Source organism: Ranitomeya imitator, chromosome 10 (assembly GCF_032444005.1).
Source record: "Ranitomeya imitator isolate aRanImi1 chromosome 10, aRanImi1.pri, whole genome shotgun sequence".
Taxonomy (NCBI): domain Eukaryota; kingdom Metazoa; phylum Chordata; class Amphibia; order Anura; family Dendrobatidae; genus Ranitomeya; species Ranitomeya imitator.
This window is the reverse complement of record NC_091291.1, coordinates 117,067,549-117,091,082: the sequence shown is the minus strand read 5'-3', so window position 1 is coordinate 117,091,082 and position 23,534 is coordinate 117,067,549. Positions and strand designations below refer to the sequence as shown.

Here is a 23,534-nt window from a genome sequence, read left to right as displayed (position 1 = left end):
TTTTCTGCATTGCACAAAGACACGGTGGTTGGAACCAAAGATCTCAAATTTGGGCTCATCAGACCAAAGCACAGATTTCCACTGGTCTAATGTCCATTCCTTGTGTTTTTTAGCCCAAACAAGTCTCTTCTGCTTGTTGCCTGTCCTTAGCAGTGGTTTCCTAGCAGCTATTTTACCATGAAGGCTGCTGCACAAAGTCTCCTCTTAACAGTAGTTGTAGAGATGTGTCTGCTGCTAGAACTCTGCGTGGCATTGACCTGGTCTCTAATCTGAGCTGCTGTTAACCTGCGATTTCTGAGGCTGGTGACTCGGATAAACTTATCCTCAGAAGCAGAGGTGACTCTTGGTCTTCCTTTCCTGGGGCGGTTGTCATGTGAGCGTTTCTTTGTAGCGCTTGATGGTTTTTGCAACTGCACTTGGGGACACTTTCCAAGTTTTTCCAATTTTTCGGACTGACTGACCTTCATTTCTTAAAGTAATGATGACCACTCGTTTTTCTTTACTTAGCTGCTTTTTTCTTGCCATAATACAAATTCTAACAGTCTATTCAGTAGGACTATCAGCTGTGTATCCACCAGACTTCTGCACAACACAACTGATGGTCCCAACCCCATTTATAAGGCAAGAAATCCCACTTATTAAACCTGACAGGGCACACCTGTGAAGTGAAAACCATTCCACTAACCTCTTGAAGCTCATCAAGAGAATGCCAAGAGTGTGCAAAGCAGTCATCAAAGCAAAAGGTGGCTACTTTGAAGAACTTAGAATATAAGACATATTTTCAGATGTTTCACACTTTTTTTTGTTAAGTACGGTATACAATTCCACATGTGTTAATTCATAGTTTTGATGCCTTCAGTGTGAATGTACAATTTTCATAGTCATGAAAATACATAAAAATCTTTAGATGAGAAGGTGTGTCCAAACTGTTGGTCTGTACTGTATATATTGCTGGCAGTAATAAGTCTACAGTGGTTGGAGGTCTCCTTAGAGTTTTGCAGCCATCTGACTATGGACTATGGACGGATGATCTCTGTGTACATGTGACCTATGAGAATACTGTAGGTTTCACCTTGGGTAATACTGAGAATGGAGACATTTCTATAGGTTAAAGTCCTTTATTTATCCTAAAGGAAACCTGTCCTACATACTGATCATCCCTATTGATTTATGTGGTGGATTGTGAAGGACACTTGATTTCCTAACATTCTTATCAGGAGATGATGGGAGTTATTGTTTCCCCACAACTGGTGAGCCACATATTGCAGATCATTTTATTAGTGAAGTTCCCCTGGATTTCCTTAGAGCGGATCTGCCTGCAGATTTTACAATCCAAACTGCATGCATGAAATCTATCTTAGGGTACCGTCACACAGTGCAATTTTCATCGCTACGACGGTACGATCCGTGACGCTCCAGCATCGTAACAATATCGCTCCAGCGTCGTAGACTGCTGTCACACTTTGCAATCTACGACGCTGGAGCGATAATTTCATGACGTATGTGCGATGTAGAAGCCGTTGGTTACTATGCGCACATCGTATACGATATATGTTACACCATGCGATCATGCCGCCACAGCGGGACACTAGACGACGAAAGAAAGTTTCAAACGATCTGCTACGACGTACGATTCTCAGCGGGGTCCCTGATCGCAGGAGCGTGTCAGACACTGCGATATCGTAACTATATCGCTCGAACGTCACGAATCGTGCCGTCGTAGCGATCAAAATTGCACTGTGTGACGGTACCCTTAGACCTGGTGAGGCTGATGCACTTACTTAGATAATACATATCACAATGTCTGTATAATGCTATTTGGAAGTTTGAACCCAATCTCTGCCTGCCACAGCCTGACTGACAGCTCCTCAGTGTCCCTCCTCCCTGCTGAGATCTCTCACTGCTCAGGATCTGCCAGGCTCCCCATAATCCACCGGTTGTTTTGTGGCATTCCCATGAGCTGTATATAATGGGCACAATGGGATGTAAGGACGTCTCTGACCAACTAAAATGCGAGGCCATTAGCCGGTCCTACATGTGATATACTGACACTGTCATTACGATGCTGTTTTCAGGTGCCGGCCAAGATGTTGGACGCAGTTGTATCCTGGTCTCCATAGGAGGGAAGAATGTGATGCTGGATTGTGGCATGCACATGGGATTCAATGATGACGTCAGTCCTGCGGGAGTTGTACGGGGGGTGGTATAAGAGGGTCTTTGATTCTTGTGCTAATATCTTTCTTCTTTGTGACAGCGCCGGTTCCCAGACTTCTCGTACATTACACAGAACGGACGCCTCACAGAGTTCCTGGATTGTGTTATCATCAGGTAACAGAATTAATAGTAGAGATGAATCGGACCGCGCTCTCCTCGGCAGCCGGGTTACTTTCTATCCTTCCTCCTCCAGCCACTTTCACCTGGACCATTGCGGAGCTCTGCCATACATGAGCGAGATGGTCGGTTTCGATGGACCCATTTACATGACTCACCCTACTAAGGCCATCTGTCCCATCCTGCTCGAAGACTACAGGAAGATCACCGTGGACAAGAAAGGGGAAACCAACTTTTTCACATCCCAGATGATTAAAGACTGCATGAAGAAAGTCGTGGCGGTGAACCTTCATCAGACTGTGCAGGTAAAGATGGACGCAACCCGACGCTGTGAAACGTAGAACGTGTAGTCCACCGTTACAATGGTGGTGCCCATCTCTAGTAGAAGGTTTTTATATCATTTTCTCCCCATGTACTGACTTCCCGGGCAGCTTGTATATATCAGATATTCTGTATAAGCAGAGCTGTAGTGTAAAGCATGGATAGCGACTTATACTTTACATGTATTCAGACTGTAAGTATTCGGATCGACAATTTAAAGATGCAGTTCAGTGTTTTTTGTTTGTTTTTTGCATCGCTCACCTTGTTAACTATCACTCTGCCGTTTTCGTTATGTGGGGTGTATGCATGATTTGCTTCTATTTATACTTTCATTCTCAAATTTCGCATTTTTGCTCCAGTGACTTTCTATCAATCCCACGACACCTCAGTACAGCATCACTTGGTCAGATGGAGTGAATGTCATTGCTGTCTCTTTAGTTTTCCACATGATTATATTCTCCTAAGTAAGCAAAGAGATAAGTGTACAATCATTGAGGCTATACTATGATCTACTTCTTTATAAGTGTGGTGAGAGCCGTCTAGTCATCATCAGCAACTGTGATAGAAGTTTCTGCCGCTCTACTCCGTGGAGAACTTCCATGGTACAGCGACAGTGAACTGTGAAGAGAATTAAGTCTGTCATTCCGGGGGGCGGTGGGTGACCATGAGATGGCAGGACCCAACTGAGGAGTACAAAGCAACAACTAAATACCACATGAATAGTTGACTAAAATACAGTGTACATATACATTTTTTTTTTTTTTTAGGTTGATGAAGACCTGGAGATCAAGGCATACTATGCAGGACATGTTTTGGGAGCAGCCATGTTTCAGATTAAAGTTGGCTCAGAATCTGTTGTTTATACTGTGAGTATATAGAAAGCTTGGCTGAGGGTTACTACTTGACAAGTACCGTATTTTTCTGACCACAAGATGCACTTTTTTCCCTCCAAATGTGGGAGGAAAGTGTGGGTGCGTCTTATGGAAGGGATGTAACATGTGGGGAGGGGAGCAGCGGCTAGTGGGATCGCACTGGGATCCCACTTTCAGGAGGCAGAAAAACGTCCCTACTGCCCTGAATCAGCCCTGGGGAAACCACATTATACCGATGATTAAAGTGCCGTGAATATTCATTAGCCGCCTCCCTGCCCTTCTGTCAGCTGAGGGGAGCAGCAAATGAATAGTCCACTTAAGCAGCCACACACATGGTTTCCCCAGCGCTGGATTCCTGCAGCAGCTGGGGAGATCTGTGTGTTCGGTGGAGGAGGGAGGAGCAGCAGCAGGGGCCGGAGGGGACAAGATCGCCGCATACCTGCCTGGGCGGGACACTGCGTGCTGGGCATAAGGACCTGTGTGATGTCATGAAGTGGGTGGGCTGGAGCGTCACATGGCAGCACAGAGTCCTCCCTCTTCTGATGTCATCACAGGTCCTTCAGACTCCCCACTAGAATCTGCTGGCTTCCTCTTATGACCTGCGCTGTGGAGAGGCAGGGAGGACTCTGTGTGTGCAGTCATGGGATGATTTTACCTCACCACAGTGTGGCTGGCTGCCACAAGAGGTTAGCCTTTACAACACACAATAAAGCACTCTGCCACTCCTTTGGTGAACTATAACTCCCAGCATGCCATAGGATCTGCAGGACATGCTGGAAGTTATAGTTCTCCCAATGGGATCTTAAAGCAGCACTCCAGTGTTATTTTGCAGTGCTGGAGTGGTGCTTTCAATATAAGCCCTGTGCCCCCATTCTTATACTCACCCTCCAGTGTCTTCATATAGTACTACAGACACCACACTGGTCCCGCAGCTTCCAACATAATAACATACTATTATATATAATAACACCACATATAATAGTATGTTATTTATGTTATTAAATATTTTACCACATTTTTTTGCTTCAAATATTTTTTTCCCTATTTTCCACCTCTAAAACCTGGGTGCGTCTTATAGTCCGAAAAATACGGTAAATCTCCTTCTGTTCCTGCCATTGCAGTCGTGGGCCCTGATGATTTTACAGGTGCTGCCGGACTCACTAACAGACCTGTTCTGCCAGACCCAGTGCGGGCTCCTATGTATCTAAGCTTGCCATCGCTAGTCGTTATGTATCAGTAGACATTTTGTTCTTGGCTATATCACAATTTTCACTGCTTTCATTTTTTGTCTCCCCAGGGGGATTACAATATGACTCCGGATCGGCATTTGGGGTAGGATCTTCGTTTTGCTAAACATCATGGGGTTGGGAGGTCTTGTTTTTTTGTGGAGCGATATCCAGTACATTCTTTGATGCATGTCGTAATTACATGATTAATTCCAATCGTTTTCAGAGCCGCGTGGATCGACAAATGCCGCCCGGATTTACTGATTTCCGAATCCACCTATGCGACAACTATCAGAGACTCCAAGCGTTGTCGAGAGCGAGACTTCCTGAAGAAGGTCCACGAGACTGTGGAGAAGGGTGGAAAGGTAAGTGACGTGCCGCTGGTCTTACCCAATCTGGAATGTGATTTCAGGTGAACAGTGTCCAGGAAAGGCTGTTGTAACCTGAAAAAACGTATCGCTATAACCTGAAGAAGCATTGTGTAGGCACGGTCATGGGCATACTTCGGATTTGCACCAAAAAATGTGCACCATTTGGAACAGATTTCCCTGTGGCTTTCTGAAAAGTGTCTTCTAAAAATGTTCTGCAGCATGTGGAAGTATTATTACTGATCATATATTTAATCCCTGCCTTATTCGTAGGACATAAATGTACAATATATTTTCAGAAATGGTCAAAAATGTATTTTTAAATATTTTCCTTGATGGCAGCGTGTATTTGTCTGTCTCCTTTATGACAGGTTCTCATTCCCGTTTTTGCACTGGGGAGAGCTCAGGAACTCTGCATCTTGTTGGAAACATTCTGGTAACATTGCTTTTATGCCCGTTTTTTTTTTTTTCTTTTTAATTACAATCCATTTAATTTTTATATTACAATGATCGTCTTCATTCAGGGAACGTATGAATCTGAAAGCCCCGATTTACTTCTCCACGGGTCTAACAGAAAAGGCAAACCACTACTACAAGCTCTTCATTACCTGGACTAACCAGAAGATCCGGAAGACCTTCGTACAGAGGAACATGTTTGAGTTTAAGCACATCAAGGCCTTCGACAGAGCTTTTGCAGATAACCCTGGGCCAATGGTAAGACTACGCTGGAATATATATATCCTTTTCTGTATGACTCTCCCTCTGTACCGGTTTTCCTAGTAGCGTATAATATAAACTATTTTATATATAATTTGTATTATGCGCTACTTGGAAAACCAGTCTTTAGCTGCTGTGCTCATTGGTCACAGCATAATGAGGAGGCGTACTCAACGAGATGACTTTCTACAATACATTCAAAAGGCTTTCATGAGCTGGAGAACTTTTAATATATTTTGTCTTGTCCATTTTGTCTCTGCCACAATCTCTGCTTGCTGTCAGAAAATGAAAACCACGTTTACTCTGGGAGACTAAACCCACCCTGGCCATGTCTTCTTCATTGCTGGCCTCTTACAGTACATCCACAGCTGGCTGTGATCCCCTGGGATCAGATCCATTCTCCCTTTAGCCCTAAATGGAGCATAATCAGCATTGTGCCTTTTTAGGTTAATCAGATCAATCAAAGCATAAGTTTGTCAAGTACTGCAATGGGAGCAAGCGAGCGCTTCCCTCTTTGATCCAACGGATTTGATCTGTTACCCAAACCCTTTATCCCAATGGCACCGTATTTTCTATTAGGTCCTCATACTTTTACCAGCCCGGCTCCTGTCTCTATACAATATTATCAGGACAGACATTTAATCCCTATATAAGCGTGCGTGTTCCTATTCACTGGCAACAAGCAGAAATCTTGATATTAGTGAGTTAATATTAGAATTTTGAGATTTTTATTTCCTTGGCTCCTAGGTATATAGCTGAACGTTTGTTAATGTCTCTACGCATTGTAATTCACAGGTGGTGTTCGCTACTCCGGGCATGTTACACGCAGGACAGTCCTTACAGATTTTTCGCAAGTGGGCTGGGAATGAAAAGAATATGGTGAGATCTACCTGTAACACACGGGGTTAAATGCTAATACTCTTATGTCTAAATGCCCCCACACATGTTAGATTAAAAGGATCCAAGACCGCCAATGTCGTCAGGATGGGCCAGGATTGCATCACATGATGTCTGGCAAAAAGATCTGGACTAATGCAGGCAGCCAATTCTTTACGATAGTGAAAGAGGAGTCTGGCGGCAGCTCTCTCATAAAAATCATGAGCACGCACAGCCGAGCAGAGGGGTCCCGTGTTGGGGAGACACACACGTCGGCTGAACAGTAGTGATGAGCGAAAGTGCTGGGATAAGGTGTTATCTGAGCATGCTCGGGTGATAACCGAGTGTCTTCTGCGTGCTCGAAAAATATGTTCGAGTCCCCGGAGCTGCATGTCTCCCAGCTGTACAATAGCTGCAACACATGCAGGGATTGCCCAACAAATAGGAAATCCCTGCGTGTGTAGCGGTTGTCGAACAACCGAGAGACATGCAGCTGCGAGGACTCGAACATAGTGTTCGAGCATGCCAAAGACACTCTGTTATCACCCCAGCATGCTCAGATAACACCTTATCTGACCCCATTTTCTCATCACTAGTTTTCACCATCTGTGTATTGGCCCAAAAGGTTATTAAATATTTTGAGCAAATAGAGGATTTGGACATTCCTGATCATTTAAGCCATTGTTAGAGGATTCTGGCAGCAGCTCTCCGTCTTCTGCTCTTTTGGATAAAATTGCGTGGTTGATGGGAAGTCTAGGCTGCCCATTATCTTATGAGCAGCTTAGATGGTTGGATCACATATCAGAAAAAGGACCTAACACAAGAAACCACCACACGGAAGCAGATCAGTCTAAGATCTTGTATATTTTATATATTTATGTGTGGCGCCATTGCCTGCGCTCACCTCCTTATGGAGAAGTGAGCTGTGCAGGCGTAATTAGCATTATGTCTGTGATGCGTGAACACTGACTCTAATAGTGAAACGTATGGTAAAACTGTATCCTCCTGACCTACATGTGGATGGTAAATCCTGCGTTACGATCTGCGGTCGACCACGCTTTACACTACAACCGTATACAAAGAAAGAAGATGGATCCTCAGTGGTAGAATTTTTTTATTTTATTTTTAGCTACGCAAAAAAGGCTTAATTATAGCTAATAAATGATGATTTGGTGCAGAGTATCGCTGTGTATTCACATGGCCCATTGATCAATACCTCCTGGAAGAAAAATGGGGCATGATAATGTAGTAATAAGCAGTGTGGGGCACGGGTTTTTCTCTTTATTTGGGGGGAATTATTGGCACCATATTGTTTTTGGCTTATTATACATCACCTGCTCCATTAATCAGAGGAGTTTCTAGAGTAATGTCTCGCGTCTGACATTGTAAATCACTTGTTATTGACTCTTGTGCAGGTGATCATGCCCGGGTACTGCGTGCAGGGCACAGTGGGACACAAGATCCTAAGTGGGCAACGTAAACTGGAGATGGAGGGCAGGCAGACGGTAGGTGCTCAGTCCTGGTTGCCTTTTATTATGACTGTATTTATGTACAAGGGTTGATGATTGAGACCATTTACTGTCGTTTGTTGGCAGCTGGAAGTAAAAATGCAGGTGGAGTACATGTCCTTCAGTGCCCACGCCGATGCAAAAGGTATAATGCAGCTCATCCGCCAGGCAGAACCCCGCAATGTACTACTGGTACACGGAGAGGCCAAAAAGATGGAGTTCCTTAAGCAAAAGATTGAGCAAGAGTTTCGTAAGTAGGAAGATTATTATGGTGGTATTCTCAGTGGGGGGAATGGTTGACCTCGACTTTGTTTGCACCAGTGTTCATCTATCTGCCCCAATACGTAATGGCAGATCCTGTCTCCCTCTGCATTATCTCCACAGGCATCCAGTGTTACATGCCGTTCAATGGGGAGACTGCCACCATCACCACCAACCCGAACATACCGGTGGATATCTCCCTGGGCTTGCTGAAGAAGGAGAGCGCGCTTAGTAAGTAGCTCGGACCAGGGGCAGTGTAGTAGGATGGCGGTCACTCCACGGTGCCACAGTTCCCTTGTTGCCTCATGCTGTACTTCTTGTAATTCTAGGTCTCGTGCCGGACGCTAAGAAGCCCAGACTGATGCATGGAACGCTCATAATGAAGGACAATGTAAGGAGGGATGAGGCCGACATCGAGCAGAGTGATGCCCTCTCTGTAAATCAGAAGTGGCTTATGAAGAATACACTCTGAAATCTTTTTTTGGCTATGGCATTTTTCTATTTAAATAAAAAGCATTGAAGGGGCTGCTCAGAAGATTGTATTTATATATTACAAAGGAGTCTGTGGGGTGTAAAAAGGACTAAAACCCATATAAGCGGCTACCGGACCAGCACCATTCTGGCTTCTTTATCCGGCTTGGACATCATGTCACCACTGATAGACTGCAGCCTTCACATTGTTTCTTCCTGCCATTTTGGAATGGGAAGGCTGCAGCCGATCAGGAGACCATCAGGGGACACATTAAGCAAAATGGTGCCATTCTGGTAAATGAGCATATGGGGTGTTTTTTTTTTTTGTTTTTTTTCTTTACCCCTTCATAAGCCTCCTAAGGACTAATGGCTCCTTTTTTAAGGGCCATATTCACATGGAGTTCTTTGAAGAAAAAAATATCCATTGGATCCACTCCAAAATCCTTCAAGGAAAAAAATACTTTTTTTTTTTTTTTTACCACTGTCACCATTCTGTTTTCAAGCGTATTTGCGCAGAGGATTGTAGTGTCAACTGATGTTAAAAGAGAACTAGTATTATTTTTGTTAACGTTCTGGTGTTGGGCCTGTGATAAACTATTACGGCAATGACCTCTGTCTCTTTCTTGTTCTCGGCAGAGTCTCCGTCTGGTGTCCCCCGAGCAGGCCCTGAAGGAAATTGGTCTGGTGGAGCACCAGCTGCGATTTACCTGTAGGGTGCACATTCAGGACTCGCACAAGGAACAGGAGACGGCGATGCGGATCTACAGCCACGTGAAAAGGTAACTGACAGTGCAATGATGGCGATTTCTAGGATCACCACTCACAGAACGGCCGCCGGTCTCCTTACCTGACCCTTGACAGCAACATTTATGAACCTATTGATTTTGGGTCTCCACATTGTTGTCTGTGCTTGCACCATGAAGCAGGAATGCGGCAAATCAGCCGTACTGTGTCCCTTGCACCCTGGCCCTGTCCAGTGACTGACTGTGGACAATATCGGACAGTTTAGGCAAGCACCCTAGAAGCAAGAAAGGTGGTAACATGCAGATGTCAATATATAATCTTGCACACAGACCATTTCTGCCATTACAACCAGTTATGTGGTCACTCTCAAATTCTTCTGTGATTGCTTGCATATAATCTGTGATGTAAAGTCGCAATGTCCCATAATTACTTCTGTTCCCACTATTCATACATAAAACAGTTTCCCCTCTTTTGTATATCTAGGGGGGGATGTAACATGGCTTGATCTTTTCGTTTCTGCAGTATACTGAAGGATCGCTCCGTACAGCACCTGCCGGACGGCTCCATTATGGTAGAATCCATCCTCCTTCAGGTTTCTACCAGCTCTGATGATCCCGGGATTAAAGATCTTCTCATATCTTGGACGTATCAGGTTAGATTGGACACAATAAAAAGAAATTGGTGCCATTAATGGTATGAAAGCATTTCCTCCCTCCCCCCATAGGAGATGTGTGAGAAGAAATGTCTAAAATATGAAAAACCTTTCTAAATATCTTCTAACTAGAAGCGTGTTCCGCAGCGTAAGGCCATGTTCACACTGTGTTATATCTCGGTATTTGTAACCAGGAAAAGTTTAATAGAAACACGTCACCACTTCTGTATTTATCACCCACTGCTGGTTTTGGCTACAAATATTGATGTGAAATACTGAATGTGTGATCGTGGCCTTAAGCTACAATTCCACAATTTTGAAATTATGGGTTATTCACTCCTTCCTTTATACAGCTCTGGCAAAAATTAAGAGACCACTGCAAAATGTTCCGTTTGTCTGATTTTTCTCATTATAGGTATATTTTTGAGTAAAATGTAAATTGTTCTTCTATTCTATAAACTACTGACATGTCACCGAAGTTCCAAGCAATTCATTTCGTATTTATTTTCTGAAAATGAGAAATGGTTAAAATAACAAAAAAATGCATTGCTTGCAGACCTTAAATAATGGAAAAAAAAACACAAGTTGATAATCATTTAGAAATAATAATACTAATGTTTTAACTCAGGAAGAGTTCAGAAATCAATATTTTGTGGAATAGCCATGATTTGTAATCCCAGCTTTCATGTGTCTTGGCATGCTTTCCACCACTTCTTCACACTGCTTCTGGGTGACCTTATGCCAATCCTGGTACAAAAATGTCAGCAGTTCTTCTTTGTTTGATGGCTTGTGACTAGCCATCATCCTCTTGATTACATTCCATAAGTTTTCAGTGGAGTTCAGGTCCTGAGATTTGGCTGCCCATTACAGGGATTTGATGTGGTGGTCCTTCATCCACACCTTGATTGACCTAGCTGTGTGCCATGGGGCATTGTCCTGTGGGAAAAACAGTCCTCAGAATTGGGGGAACATTGCCTAAGCAGAAGGAATCAACTATTTTTCCAGGATAACCTTGTATGCGGCTTGATTCATACGAGCTTCGCAAAGAACAACCTGCCCAATTCCAGCTTTCCTGAAGCATCCCCAGATTATCACCGATCCTTCACCAAATTTCACAGTGGGTGCAAGACACTGTGGCTTGTACGCCTCTCCAGGTCTCCGTCTAACCATTAGAGGACCAGGTGTTGGGCAAAGCTGAAAATTAGACTAATCAGAGAAGATTACGTTACTCCAGTCCACTATGGTCCAATCCTTATGGTCTTTGGCAAACTTCAGCCTGGCTCTCCTTTGCTTCTCATTGATGAAAGGCTTTTTCTAGCTTTACATGACTTGAGTCCTGCATCTAGGAGCCTGTTAAGAACGTTCTGGCCGTGCACATCACCCCAGCTGCCATGTGCCATTCCTTTTGTAGGTCACTTGATGTCATCCTGCGGGTGCTGAGTGACATTCGAATAAGATGACGGTCATCTGTCAGTGGAGAGTTGTTTTCACCCTCTGCCGGTCTGTAGCTTTGTTGTCCCCAATGTCTGCTGCTTCACCTTGTTGTAATGGACTGCCATCTTAGAAATTTTAAAGATAAGGATGGAGGCAACACGACGCTCACTGTGTCCCTCTGCTAGTAAAGCCAGAATTGAGCCCTTTTTTTCCTCACTCAAGACTTTTCTTTTCAACTCCTTTGGCATGGTCAAAAGTTTATTTTTTCATTCTTATTACTTTTGGGATATAGTGCTAAATCCCGCTGACCAGTTCTCTTTAATGGCCGAGTCAGATCTGCAAAACAGATGATCATAGGACACTGGAGGTCCCGTATTGCTCAGTGAAACTGTATTAGCTGACGTACCGTAATTCGGCACAGTAAGGGCTGTGTGCTGGAGCTCTTAAAAGGGGATTATTCTATAGCACCATTGATTCCATGGTGCTGTACATGAGAAGGGGTTACATACAAATTACAGATATCACTTACAGTAAACAAACTAACAATGACCGACTGATACAGAGGGGCGAGGACCCTGCCCTTGCGGGCTTACATTCTACAGGATTATGGGGAAGGAGACAGTAGGTCGGGGGTTGCAGGAGCTCCAATGGTGTTGAGTTGGCTGCACGGTCATTGCAGACTGTAGGCTTTCAGGTTCCGTCTGAAGGATCCAAATGTGGTGGATAACCGGATGTGTTGGGGCACAGAATTCCAGAGGATGGGGGATATTTTGTAGAAATCTTGGAAGCGAATGGGTGAGGAGCGAAGGCGTTATTGTATGATTAAATAAGGGAAGCTTGTGAGCTTAGTTTGGAAATATACGGAGGAGAACGGTTATGGATGGCTTTTTAGGTTGTTAGTAGTTTAAACTGATACGCTGGGAAATTGGGAGCCAGTAAAGGGATTTGCAAAAAGGAGAAGCAGGAGTGTAGCGAGGAGGGAGATGAATTAGTCGGGCAGCAGAGTTAAGGACAGACTGGAGGGGTATTAGTGTTAGAGGGTAGGCTACAGAGGAGGATGTTGCAGTAGGTGAGGTGAGATGATTGGGGCATGCACAAGCGTTTTGGTAGAGTGAGGGTTGAGGAAAGGACGGATTCTGGAAATATTTTTGAGCTGAATGTGACAGGAGGTGGCGAGAGCTTGGATGTGCGGTTTGAAGGACAGGGCAGAGTCAAGGTAGCAGATTTCTGGGACAGGGGAGAGTGTGATTTGATTTACTGTGATAGATAGATCAGGTAGGGAAGCTATATAAGATTGGGGAAAGATAATTACCGTATATACTCTAGTATAAGCCGACCCCCTAATTTTGCCACAAAAGGCTTAATGATTCGAGTATAAGCCTAGGGTGGGAAATGCAGCAGCTACCGGTAAATGTAAAAATAGATACCAGTAAACGTAAAATTAATTGAGACATCAGTAGGTTAAGTGTTTTTAAATATCCATATGGAATCAGGAGCCCCATAAAGTTTGATGGGCCCCATTAGATGCTCCATATTAAAGTATGCCCAATATAATCCTGCATAAAGGTTAATAATGGCCCCATAAGATGCTCCATAGACATATTTGCCCAATATAATGCTGCACAAATGTTGATTATGGCCCCATAAGATGCTCCATAAGGATATTTGCCCCATATAGAGCTCCACAAACGTTATGGCCCCATACAGACACTTGCCCCATATAGTGCTGCACAAACGTTATAGCCCCATAAGATGCTCCATACAGACACTTGTCCCATTTGCTGTTGCTGCGATAAAAAAAAATCACATACTCACCTCTCCATCGCTCAGGCCCCCGGCACTTTCATTATTCACCTGACTTCGTTCCGGCGCCGCTCCATCTTCAGCACTGACGTTCAGGCAGAGGGCGCGCACTAACCACGTCACCGCGCCCTCTGACCTGAGCGTCACTGCTGAAGATGGAGCGGCGCCGGTGAATATCGTGCAGCGTTCCCCTCCCCGTTATACTCATCTGCTCCTGGCGTGGTCCCTGCTTCTTCCTGTACTGAGCGGTCACCATTACTGCTCATTACAGTAATGAATATGTGGCTCCACCTCTATGGGAGTTGGAGCCGCATATTCATTACTATAATGAGCGGTACCTTGTGACCGCTCAGTACAGTAAGAAGCTGTGGCGCAGGGAGCCAGGGATGTGCAGGGACCGCGCCAGGAGCAGGTGAGTATAATTAGATAGCCCCCTGCTCCCCCTCCTCTGCCGACCCCTGGGTATGACTCGAGTATAAGCCAAGAGGGGGACTTTCAGACCCCCAAAAATGGGCTGAAAATCTCAGCTTATACTCGAGTATATACGGTAGTTCAGATTTGTCCACATTGAGCAGGAGGAAGCGACAGGGGAAGGAGGAGGATATGGCTGATAGACACTCTGAGATTCTGGAGAGCAGAGAGGTGACATCTGGGCCAGAGAGGTAGATCTGAGTGTGATCAGCATATAGATGGTACAGGAAGCCATAGAACTTTAGTTGTCCCATGCCAAGGGTATCTATTTAAGAGAATGGGTCCTAGGACAGAGTCTTGAGGGACTCTAACAGAGAGGGTGGGATGAGGAGGTAGTGTGGGAGTAGGAAACCCTAGATATGTGGTTGTAAAGGTATGAGGAGATCCAGGATAGGGAGAGGTGTTTGATACCAAAGGAAGAGGAGAGGATCTGTAGTAGGAGGCAGTGGTCAACTGTGTTGAAGGCAGAGGACAGGTCTAGGAGGAGTATAGAGAATTGTCTGTTAGGTTTGGCTATAAGTAAGTCGTTATTAAGTTTGGTCAGTGCAGTCTCAGTGGAATGGTGGCGACGGAAGCCAGATCGTAGGTTGTGGAAGAGCAAGTTAGGTGCAGAGAGGAAAGTTCAGCGTGGACGTGCTGCTCAAGGAGTTGGGAAGGATTTGGGGCGATAGCTGGACATAGCAGTTGGATCTAGGGATGGCTTTTTGAGGATAGGTGTGATTGTGGCATGTTTGAAAGCAGAGGGGAAGGTACCAGAAGTTATTGATAGGTTGAAGAGATGGGATTAGTGTGGTGGTGAGGAGGTGGGATGGGGTCAAGCGCACAAGTGGTGAGGTGTGATTTTGTGAGAAGATGAGTAAGCTGTCCTTCAGTGATCTTGGAGAGGGAAGTTATGGGGTTTGGGCATTGGTCGGGTATACAGAGGGGTTGTGGTGGTCGGACAACAAATACTTGCCTTGTTTTGGTCTATGCTATTTTAGAAGTGTGTGGCAAAGTCCTTGGCAGCGGTAGAATAGAGTAAGAGTTTGTGTAGTTGTGTGAGGTTTCTGTTGGGGAGTGAGGTGATGAGAATGTGATCAGATGGTGGTGAGAGGGAAGGTTAGAGAGCAGAGAAGAGTGAAGAGAGAAGAGTGAGGAGTCATGTTGCACAAACTGGTTTTTTTTGTGTTAGATATTTGTTGCCTTTAGCGTATGTGCACACGTCAGGATTTCTTGCAGAAATTTTCCTGACAAAAACTGGACATTTCTGCCAGAAATCCGCATGCGTTTTTACCTCGATTTTAGGCTGGTTTCACATTTGCGTTTTTTGCCGCTGCGTTTTAGCGCAAAAAAAGCATGCATTTTTTTCCCTATACTTAACATTAAAAACGCATGCGTTTTTCCGCCGCATGCGTCTTTTGCATGCATGCGTTGTGTTGCAGAAATGCAACATGTAGTAATTTTGAGCAGCGTTTTTTTGCCGCAAAAAAAACGTATTGCTGTCTATGTAAACGCATGCGTTTTTAAGCACATGCGTTTGGTTGCGTTAAAAATGCATGCGTTTTTATAAAAATAAAAAAAAACAAGAAAACACACTGATAAGCCACCCCACACCATAAACTTGATAAAGGGATCCTACCCCTAACCCTACCCCTTGGGATCCTAACCCTAAAGGTTAGGGTTAGGATCCCTTAGGGTTAGGATCCCTTAGGGTTAGGATCCCTTAGGGGTAGGGTTAGGGTTAAGATCCCTTAGGGTAAGGGTAAAAGTTAGGGTTACTAGGGATCGGGATCCAAACCCTAACCCTAAGGGATCCTGATCCTAACCCTAAGGGTTAGGGTTAGGATGGGTTAGGGTTAGGATCCCTTAGGGTTAGGATCCCTTAGGGTTAGGATCCCTTAGGGTTAGGATCCCTTAGGGGTAGGGTTAGGATCCCTTAGGGTAAGGGTAAAAGTTAGGGTTACTAGGGATCGGGATCCAAACCCTAACCCTAAGGGATCCTGATCCTAACCCTAAGGGTTAGGGTTAGGATGGGTTAGGGTTAGGATCCCTTAGGGTTAGGATCCCTTAGGGTTAGGATCCCTTAGGGGTAGGGTTAGGATCCCTTAGGGTTAGGGTTAAGATTAGGATCCCAAGGGTTACTAGGGATCCTAACCCTAGCTATTTCTGTTTATAGTGGGTTTTCTTGTTGATTTTGATGATTGGCAGCTGTCACACACATCTCATCATGTGTTTAAAAAACGCAAACGCAGGAAAAAATGCATGTAAACGCGTCAAAACGCCGCGTTTGTAATAAAACATGCAAAAACGCATGCGTCTGAAAAACGCAGCGTTTTACCGCATTTACATGCGTTTTTTTCACCACATGCGTTTGCGTTAAACGTTGCGTTTTTAAACGCAAATGTGAAACCAGCCTAACTGCGATTTTGACGCGTTTTTGGTGCGTTTTTTCCAAATGCATAGAATTGCGGGATAAACGCCGAAAATCCGCAAAAATAATGAACATGCTCATTTTTTTTACCGCGATGCGTTTTTTTTTGCTGAAAAAAACGCATCCATATGCACAAAACATGCAGAATGCATTCTAAATGATAGAATGCATAATGTATGCGTTTTTAATGAGTTTTTATAGCGTTTTTAGCGTGAAAAAAACGCGAAAAAAAAACCTGTACGTGTGCACATAGCCTTAGTCAGAGTTTGTAGTGGTTCCCTCTGTTGTCTTCTGGTATTATTTCTGCTGCATACTTAAAAGACATACTTAGACAGACCACCTACACTACATTTATAGCAAACTAAGTGAACAGGAAACAGAGCCAGGAGTCATTAGGAGGGAGGAGGAACAGAAAGGCTGATCACACACAGGAGAGGAAAAGGAGACATCCTAATGGACACACCCAACTGAACAGAGAAAGCCACGTCTGAGTTAAAATCAAGGAATTAGGCCTCATAACCATATTCAAGCAAAAACACATTTCAAGACACACGAAAAAAACTATGTGTATAATGCAATTTTGGAATGCCACATCCATATGCAATCTGATTGCAATGCAATTTTAACAGGACCTTACACAAACAGCAGTTCTCTGTCATTTACACATTGTTTGCAAGCAAAATATTCTTCAAAACACTCACACATATATTTCAGAGAGAGATAGAAGAAAAGCTGCAAATATATCTGCTGGTTAAAAAAAATAAATAAAGGGAGGACCCATCAGGATAGACGAGATGGATTACATACAGTAAATACACATAGAAGAGATTGATATATAGATGTCATTGACAAATACAATAAGTACAGTGTGTGTGCGCAAATTAAGGAACATGTATTTAATTACTAAAAGATTATTTTACACTACAATAGGGCATGGGCTCACGTGCAATTTTCACAACCACAAGAGGTTAATCAAACAACTGGGGGCCGATGTTCCGATGTTTATAGCCTGAGAAAGGGATAATACCCATGGCACTTCCTAGGCTATTAATATCAGCCCACAGGCGTTGGCTTATCCTCTGCTGCTTCAAAAAAAATGGCACGTGAGCCCACGCCATTTTTTCTACTAAAATAAGCTTTTCAGAATTAAATAGATGTCCCCTAATTTGTGCACTACTAATTGTATTTGTCAACGACATCTATATATCTACCTATTCTGCATCTATTTACTGTATGTAATCCATCTCTTTTATCCTGTCGGCTCCTGCAGTAATTTGACAGAAGCCAACAAGTTAATTACCGGCTAATCTTCAATCCATACTATTCTGTGCTGTAAATGCTGCATTCTTATATCAGTCACTTCTGGTTTTTTTTTTGTTTTTTTTTAGGATGAAGAGTTGGGGAGTTTCCTGACATCTGTTCTCAAGAAGGGTTTACCACAAGGCTCCAGCTAGAACATCTCCTGCACATCACCCTACATTTTGGGGAACAGAGCAGAAGTTTACAGATGAGGCACAAGTAGGATAGAGGGAATGGAAAGATCCTTAGAATTGGGAAAGTATCTGTTCACATAAAACCTACAGCTCCTGCCCTGCTGGCTCAGTGTCTGCACAGAGGTGGATCTGGTGATTCGCATTCAGGGCAATGTCGTCTTTATACCGAACTGCAATAGCAAAGAGTAAAATTGCAGCATCTGCCACAAAGTCTCCCACCCATATACATACATAAAATACTCAGAACTCGGCTGCGATTGGCTCCGTCTCCAGTGTACGTCGCCCGAATGCAGCTATTATCAGGTCAGTAAAATGCGCACAAGTGATGGAAAGCGCAGACATGACGGACATAAAGAAAGGTGCAGCGTTTCTCTACTGATAATTGTTAAAAGTTTTTAATACAAGTTAATATTTTGGAATTATGGCACAAGAAAATGCAGCTTATTAAAGTAATAATCATAAAGGGCTTGTCCACTATTATCCTTTTTAAATGATATAATCCCAGGTAGTCAAGATTGGCTGCAGGGCTCATGCCGTGTAACAATCATGGGCCGTTATTGCGCTACTGCCCTGGAGCTTCAGACAAGAGCCAGGCGTGAGATCCCGATGGTGGCCTCGGATAGTTACGCCACGTGAGCTCCAGGCTGGAGAGAAGAAAATAAGAGATGGAGAAGCCGACGTCTGATTAGCTTAGCCTAGAAAAAAAAAATTACCTTAAAGGGAACCTGTCACCTGAATTTGGCGGGACTGGTTTTTGGTCATAGGGGCGGAGTTTTCGGGTGTTTGATTCACCCTTTCCTTACCTGCTGGCTGCATGCTGGCTGCAATATTGGAGTGAAGTTCATTCTCTGTCCTCCGTAGTACACGCCTGCACAAGGCAAGATTTTAAATATAAAAGATTGAGGGTAAGGAAAGGGTGAATCAAACACCCGAAAACTCTGCCCATATGACCAAAAACTGGTCCTGCCAAATTCAGGTGACAGGTTCCCTTTAAAGGGGCTGATTGGGAGGCCAGTGACATGGCTGCAGCTATAGATAATGTAATAAGGACAGATGCGGCCGATAGGAGTCAGATTTCCAACCCCCGATCCTTTTGTTCTCTGGGAGATGAGACGTGGTCGGACGTGTCTGGCCGCCGATCTCTCGTGATGGGAGATGGCCGCTGAACCATCCAATGAGATGGCTACGGGTGGAGAAACAAGCAGAATTATTTGGTGACAAAGCTTTAAACATTCAGTAGTAGAAGCGAATATAACAAAGTTTGTTGGAAGTACAGTTCCCAAATAAAAAGTGTCAGCACAGAATGACTGCTCAAACCAAACACAGGTGCTCCGTGCACCCCTGGACTACCCAAACATTAAGTGCAGAGTCCTACTTGCTTTTTCTTCCCCTATCTACCACTGCCATTCTCTGACTCTACGAAGCAACAGGTGTCAATCTATGAATATGGGGCATGGGAAAACCAGCAGGTGGGAAGGTGCAGTTAAACATTTGGACATGCCCTTATACACTGAGCGCCTGTGCTTGGTTTGGACAGTCATTCTGTACTGATAGTCCTTTTAAAGTACCCGACGCCCTGCCCAGTATTCCCTAACACTGAGCTGCTTACATATACGGTTATTATCTAGGCGCTAAACATGAGACGCATAAACTTCTGCCCTGTGGGGATGGTTTGTTACAGTGTAACAGCTCGCTGTCCGGACTGTAAGCATCTATGTTGGAGAAATCCTGCACTATACATGTAATCTCCATCATTTCTGCACAGCGCTCATGTCATTGCTCATTTCCGGTGTGGGTCTCTGCTTTCCCCCGGAGGCGGATTGTATCTCGCTGCATGAACCCGAGCGCCATCACGATGGAACAAGACTATAAATACTCTGCGTGTAAGACACCGTGCACCACTATGACTCAGACAGGAAACTTTACTTTTCTGTAATTATTGCAAATCAGAGGTGTGAAGATCTAAACCTTTAACTGTGGAGCAAAAGGGGTCATAGGAGATTGTAGGGTTGTGTGCACCCCCAGTGCAGGAAATAAGGGATGGACAAGGCGACCTTTTATCCGCTAACCCAAGATGGAAACTACAAACTTAATTCTCTGTAAAGACCAAACCGAATCAAAGCAGGAGGTGATATTCACAACCATCAACTTCCAGTTTTTGGACATTTATATGTCAGTAAGGTGGTTCCCCCTTTTAGGTGCCGCTATTGTTGGGGTGGTCCGTGCTCCCTCGCCCATGACAACCGTGAACCCTGAAGGTAGAATGAATCCATCCTATGAAAAGGACAGGAGCAAGATTCGAGGAGGACCTGACTATACAATGTCCTCAGCATGGCTCTGTTCCGGATGTGGACGTGAACCGAGAACTCGTGTAAAAAGAAATATCAACCAGAAATTAAAAGGGATTGTCCAAGAAGATGAAACATCTGGAATACAGGCAGCAATAGAAAATAAATATATATATACTTGCCCCTTTACATCCCAGCATTTTAGTATAGCGTCTCCATTGCTCCCTGCTTGTCTTCTACTTACAGTGAAGGAAATAAGTATTTGATCCCTTGCTGATCTTGTAAGTTTGCCCACTAATAAAGACATGACCAGACTATAATTTTAAGGGTAGATTAATTTGAACATTGAGAGATACAATATCAACAATAAAATCCAGAACATCACATTGTATAAATTATATAAATTTATTTGCATTTTGCAGTGAGAAATAAGTATTTGATCCCCTACCAACCATTACAACCATTAAAAGTTCTGGCTCCTACAGACCAGTTAGACGCTCCTAATCAATTATGTACCCATGGGCTTGAACCCAGCGCCAGCTGCTGACCTTAACCCCACAATCCCATAACCCCGATTGCCACCGCACCAGGGCAATCAGGAAGAGCCGAGACTATGTGCCAGAATTGGTACATCTTATGGATGCACCATTTTGGGGTGGCTGAGGGCTGGTCTTATTAGGCTGGGAAAGGGTCAATATCCATGGTCTTTCACAGCCTTTTATCAGCTCTCTCCTTTACCTTAGCTGGTTACTAAAAATAGTAACGGACCCCACATCATTTTTTGGGGGTCTCCCATTGTTAATAACTAGCAAAGTAGACAGCTGAGGGCTTATATTTGATAGGCTGGTAAGGTCCATGGATATTGGCCCCTTCCCAGCATAGGACTAGCTCACAGCTGTCTGCTTTCCCAAGGCTGGCTATTAAAAATAAGGGAGACCCCACGGCGGTTTTTCCATTTGTTAATTAACAAGTAGAATAAAATATACACGCAAGACACTGCTCTATTTGGACCTCTGCCGCCTGGATGAAGATTATTTTTTTTATTGTATATAATTGTAAGTAATTTTTCTATCCACACGTATTTGCAGGGCATTTCGTTGTACTCTTACCTCCATTTTGCAGCCCTTACCATTGTACAGCACAATAGTTTGGGTCCCCATTGACGTATGAGGTTTGAGTTCAGGTCAAGTTCTGGTACCTGAACCGAACTTTTGGCTGTAGTTCGGCCGGACCACAACTTTGACAGGTAGGCTCATCCCTATTGGTCATCTATTAACAAGTGTCCCTGCCCACAACAGTAGAGGTTTACAGATTCAAAGCAGAAACCAAGGTGGTTATCAACAGATCTTTGTTACACATGGATGCAAAATGGAAACATTTATAAAAAGTTTTTTTTAAAAAAAAGGAACGGATTAAGCATCCCAAAAAAAAACCTGTACATGTGAACACAGCCTTATATATTACATTTACAGAAAGCGATAACAATGGGTGTTTTCATAAGAAATGGTGGGTTTATTGTACTTTACAATAATTGTCTGCAAATATTTAAAACAAAAAATACATTATCTGGACATAATAGAACAGGAATATTTCTTCACTAATGTGAGACAAGGTCCCTTTCCGTGGTGACTATAGCAGACATCACATAAAATATAGATTTACTTATATACAATCCATCTGAGTATATTCCAATAAAACTTGGTAATTATTCATTAAATGGAGCCTACAGCAAGTTCAGTGCAATTTTTGGCACAGAACCGGTGAAGATGAATGTGATCTACAATGTGACGGCTTGTGCCGCTATAACACATGGAGTCTCCTGCTCGGATCATAAGACGGACCACTCAACCTTAGCCCCCAGTATAGTGACAGGTTCCAGGTTATTTGGTAAGGGAGGAGGTGAAGTGATTCGGCTAGGGGCTTCGGCAGTAGGGTTGGCTTTCTGAAAGTGGTACGTCTGCTTCGCGCAGGGGGCGTTGAGTCTACGACTTAAATACGGGATAAAGATTAGAATTGGGTTCAGGCAGCTGTTGAGACTTACTAAGGCCAGAGTGATGCGGCGCAGCTTGTAGATGTGGATGGCGCACGCACAATCCAGGATCAGGTCTAGTTTCATCATGAAGTACAGCAAGTGGGAGACATTGTAAGGCAAAAAGCAAACCAACGACACCACCAGTATGAAGATGATGATCCTCAGGGCTACCTTCCGATGGGTGCTGGATTTTATCCTACAGATCCTTCGCGCAAATATTGGCATTATCACCACTGTGATGGCGAACGGGAAAAGAAAACCGAAGATTAAGGCGCAGGTGTTATAAGGCGCCAGACGATCCTGCCATGCTGAAGTGGAGAAGCCGTCAAAGCAAGAAGTCTTCGTGCTGTTCTCATTGCCCAGAGGTCCTCCGAGGATCAAAGGTAATATAACGGCCCCGCAAAGAATCCAGATGACAACGGTCAGGATCAAGGAGAAACGCGTGCCCTTCAGCTTCATGTACATCAGCGGATGGACCACGGCCAGGTATCTGTCCAAACTGATGCACGTAAAGAAGCCAATGCTCAGGTAGATGTTGGCGTAGAAAAGGCTACCGGTGATGCGACACGCCATATCGCCGAAGATCCAGTTATTTCCGGCATTATGATAATAAATGCGAATAGGCAAGAGGCAGATGAAGATGAAATCCACTGTAGACAGGTTCACAAAGTAGATATTGGCATTGCGGGAGCGCTGCCTACTTTGGCACAGGTAGTACAGGGCCAATATGTTGCCAGGAAGTCCAAGTGTGAACACCAGGCTGTATGTCACCGTGAAGAAGCCATACTGGAAGTCTGCCTGTAGGCTGCAGTTTCCTCCTGGGACATTCAGGAAGATCTCCATGAGAGTGATCAGCCTGGGAATCGGCTTGGAGGTGACGGCACCGGACGCCTCTGCTCAGCGCTGTGCCGGGAGGACCAGCCGCTCATCACAGCTCCGGCACAATGAATCTAGATGCAAGTAGCAAAACTTCCCTTCACGCCTGCACTAACTACAACCACAGGAAGTGACCTGCACCCACACGCTTTCCCTTCTACTTTTGTCATAGTACTTGGCTGCACATCGTGGTGCTAGAAGTGATCAGTGAGGGTCCGACCGCTCCGGCTCCCACCAATGCAGAGAATCTGGGGGGCCAAATCTCCCTTCTTATAATGGCGCATACACGGTGAAGAGACCTGTACTGTCCTCAACATCTGTATAGGCCAAGCTCGCATGACTCCAGCAAAGACCAGCCCCGCCCACTTGACACTTCTTAA

General features: G+C 44.3%; 2 protein-coding genes across 2 annotated transcripts in view; one reads left to right on the top strand and one right to left on the bottom strand.

The window, feature by feature from the left end:
* The window catches only part of INTS11 (integrator complex subunit 11), a 26,872-nt gene extending 8,451 nt beyond the window's left edge, over nt 1–18,421 (top strand). Inside the window, exons 3-18 of the mRNA XM_069741809.1 lie at nt 2,076–2,173; nt 2,255–2,328; nt 2,408–2,636; nt 3,420–3,518; nt 4,822–4,856; nt 4,977–5,115; nt 5,490–5,554; nt 5,643–5,832; nt 6,631–6,714; nt 8,127–8,216; nt 8,307–8,469; nt 8,604–8,711; nt 8,810–8,871; nt 9,588–9,730; nt 10,218–10,347; nt 17,854–18,421. Of these exons, the coding sequence (XP_069597910.1) occupies nt 2,076–2,173; nt 2,255–2,328; nt 2,408–2,636; nt 3,420–3,518; nt 4,822–4,856; nt 4,977–5,115; nt 5,490–5,554; nt 5,643–5,832; nt 6,631–6,714; nt 8,127–8,216; nt 8,307–8,469; nt 8,604–8,711; nt 8,810–8,871; nt 9,588–9,730; nt 10,218–10,347; nt 17,854–17,919 (1,775 nt within the window). The 3' untranslated portion in view covers nt 17,920–18,421. The remainder of the gene's footprint in view (nt 1–2,075; nt 2,174–2,254; nt 2,329–2,407; nt 2,637–3,419; nt 3,519–4,821; nt 4,857–4,976; nt 5,116–5,489; nt 5,555–5,642; nt 5,833–6,630; nt 6,715–8,126; nt 8,217–8,306; nt 8,470–8,603; nt 8,712–8,809; nt 8,872–9,587; nt 9,731–10,217; nt 10,348–17,853) is intronic.
* A 3,326-nt stretch (nt 18,422–21,747) lies between these two features.
* On the bottom strand, nt 21,748–23,284 carry LOC138651534 (lysophosphatidic acid receptor 6-like). The gene has a single exon (XM_069741810.1). It carries the CDS (start codon nt 23,119–23,121, stop codon nt 22,075–22,077), a length of 1,047 nt encoding a protein of 348 aa, XP_069597911.1. The 5' UTR covers nt 23,122–23,284; the 3' UTR covers nt 21,748–22,074.
* Nucleotides 23,285–23,534: the final 250 nt, after the last annotated feature.

Bases quoted from the DNA above. Each gene is read 5' to 3' on its own strand.
- LOC138651534 (XM_069741810.1), bottom strand. From the start codon at position 23,121: ATGGAGATCTTCCTGAATGTCCCAGGAGGAAACTGCAGCCTACAGGCA.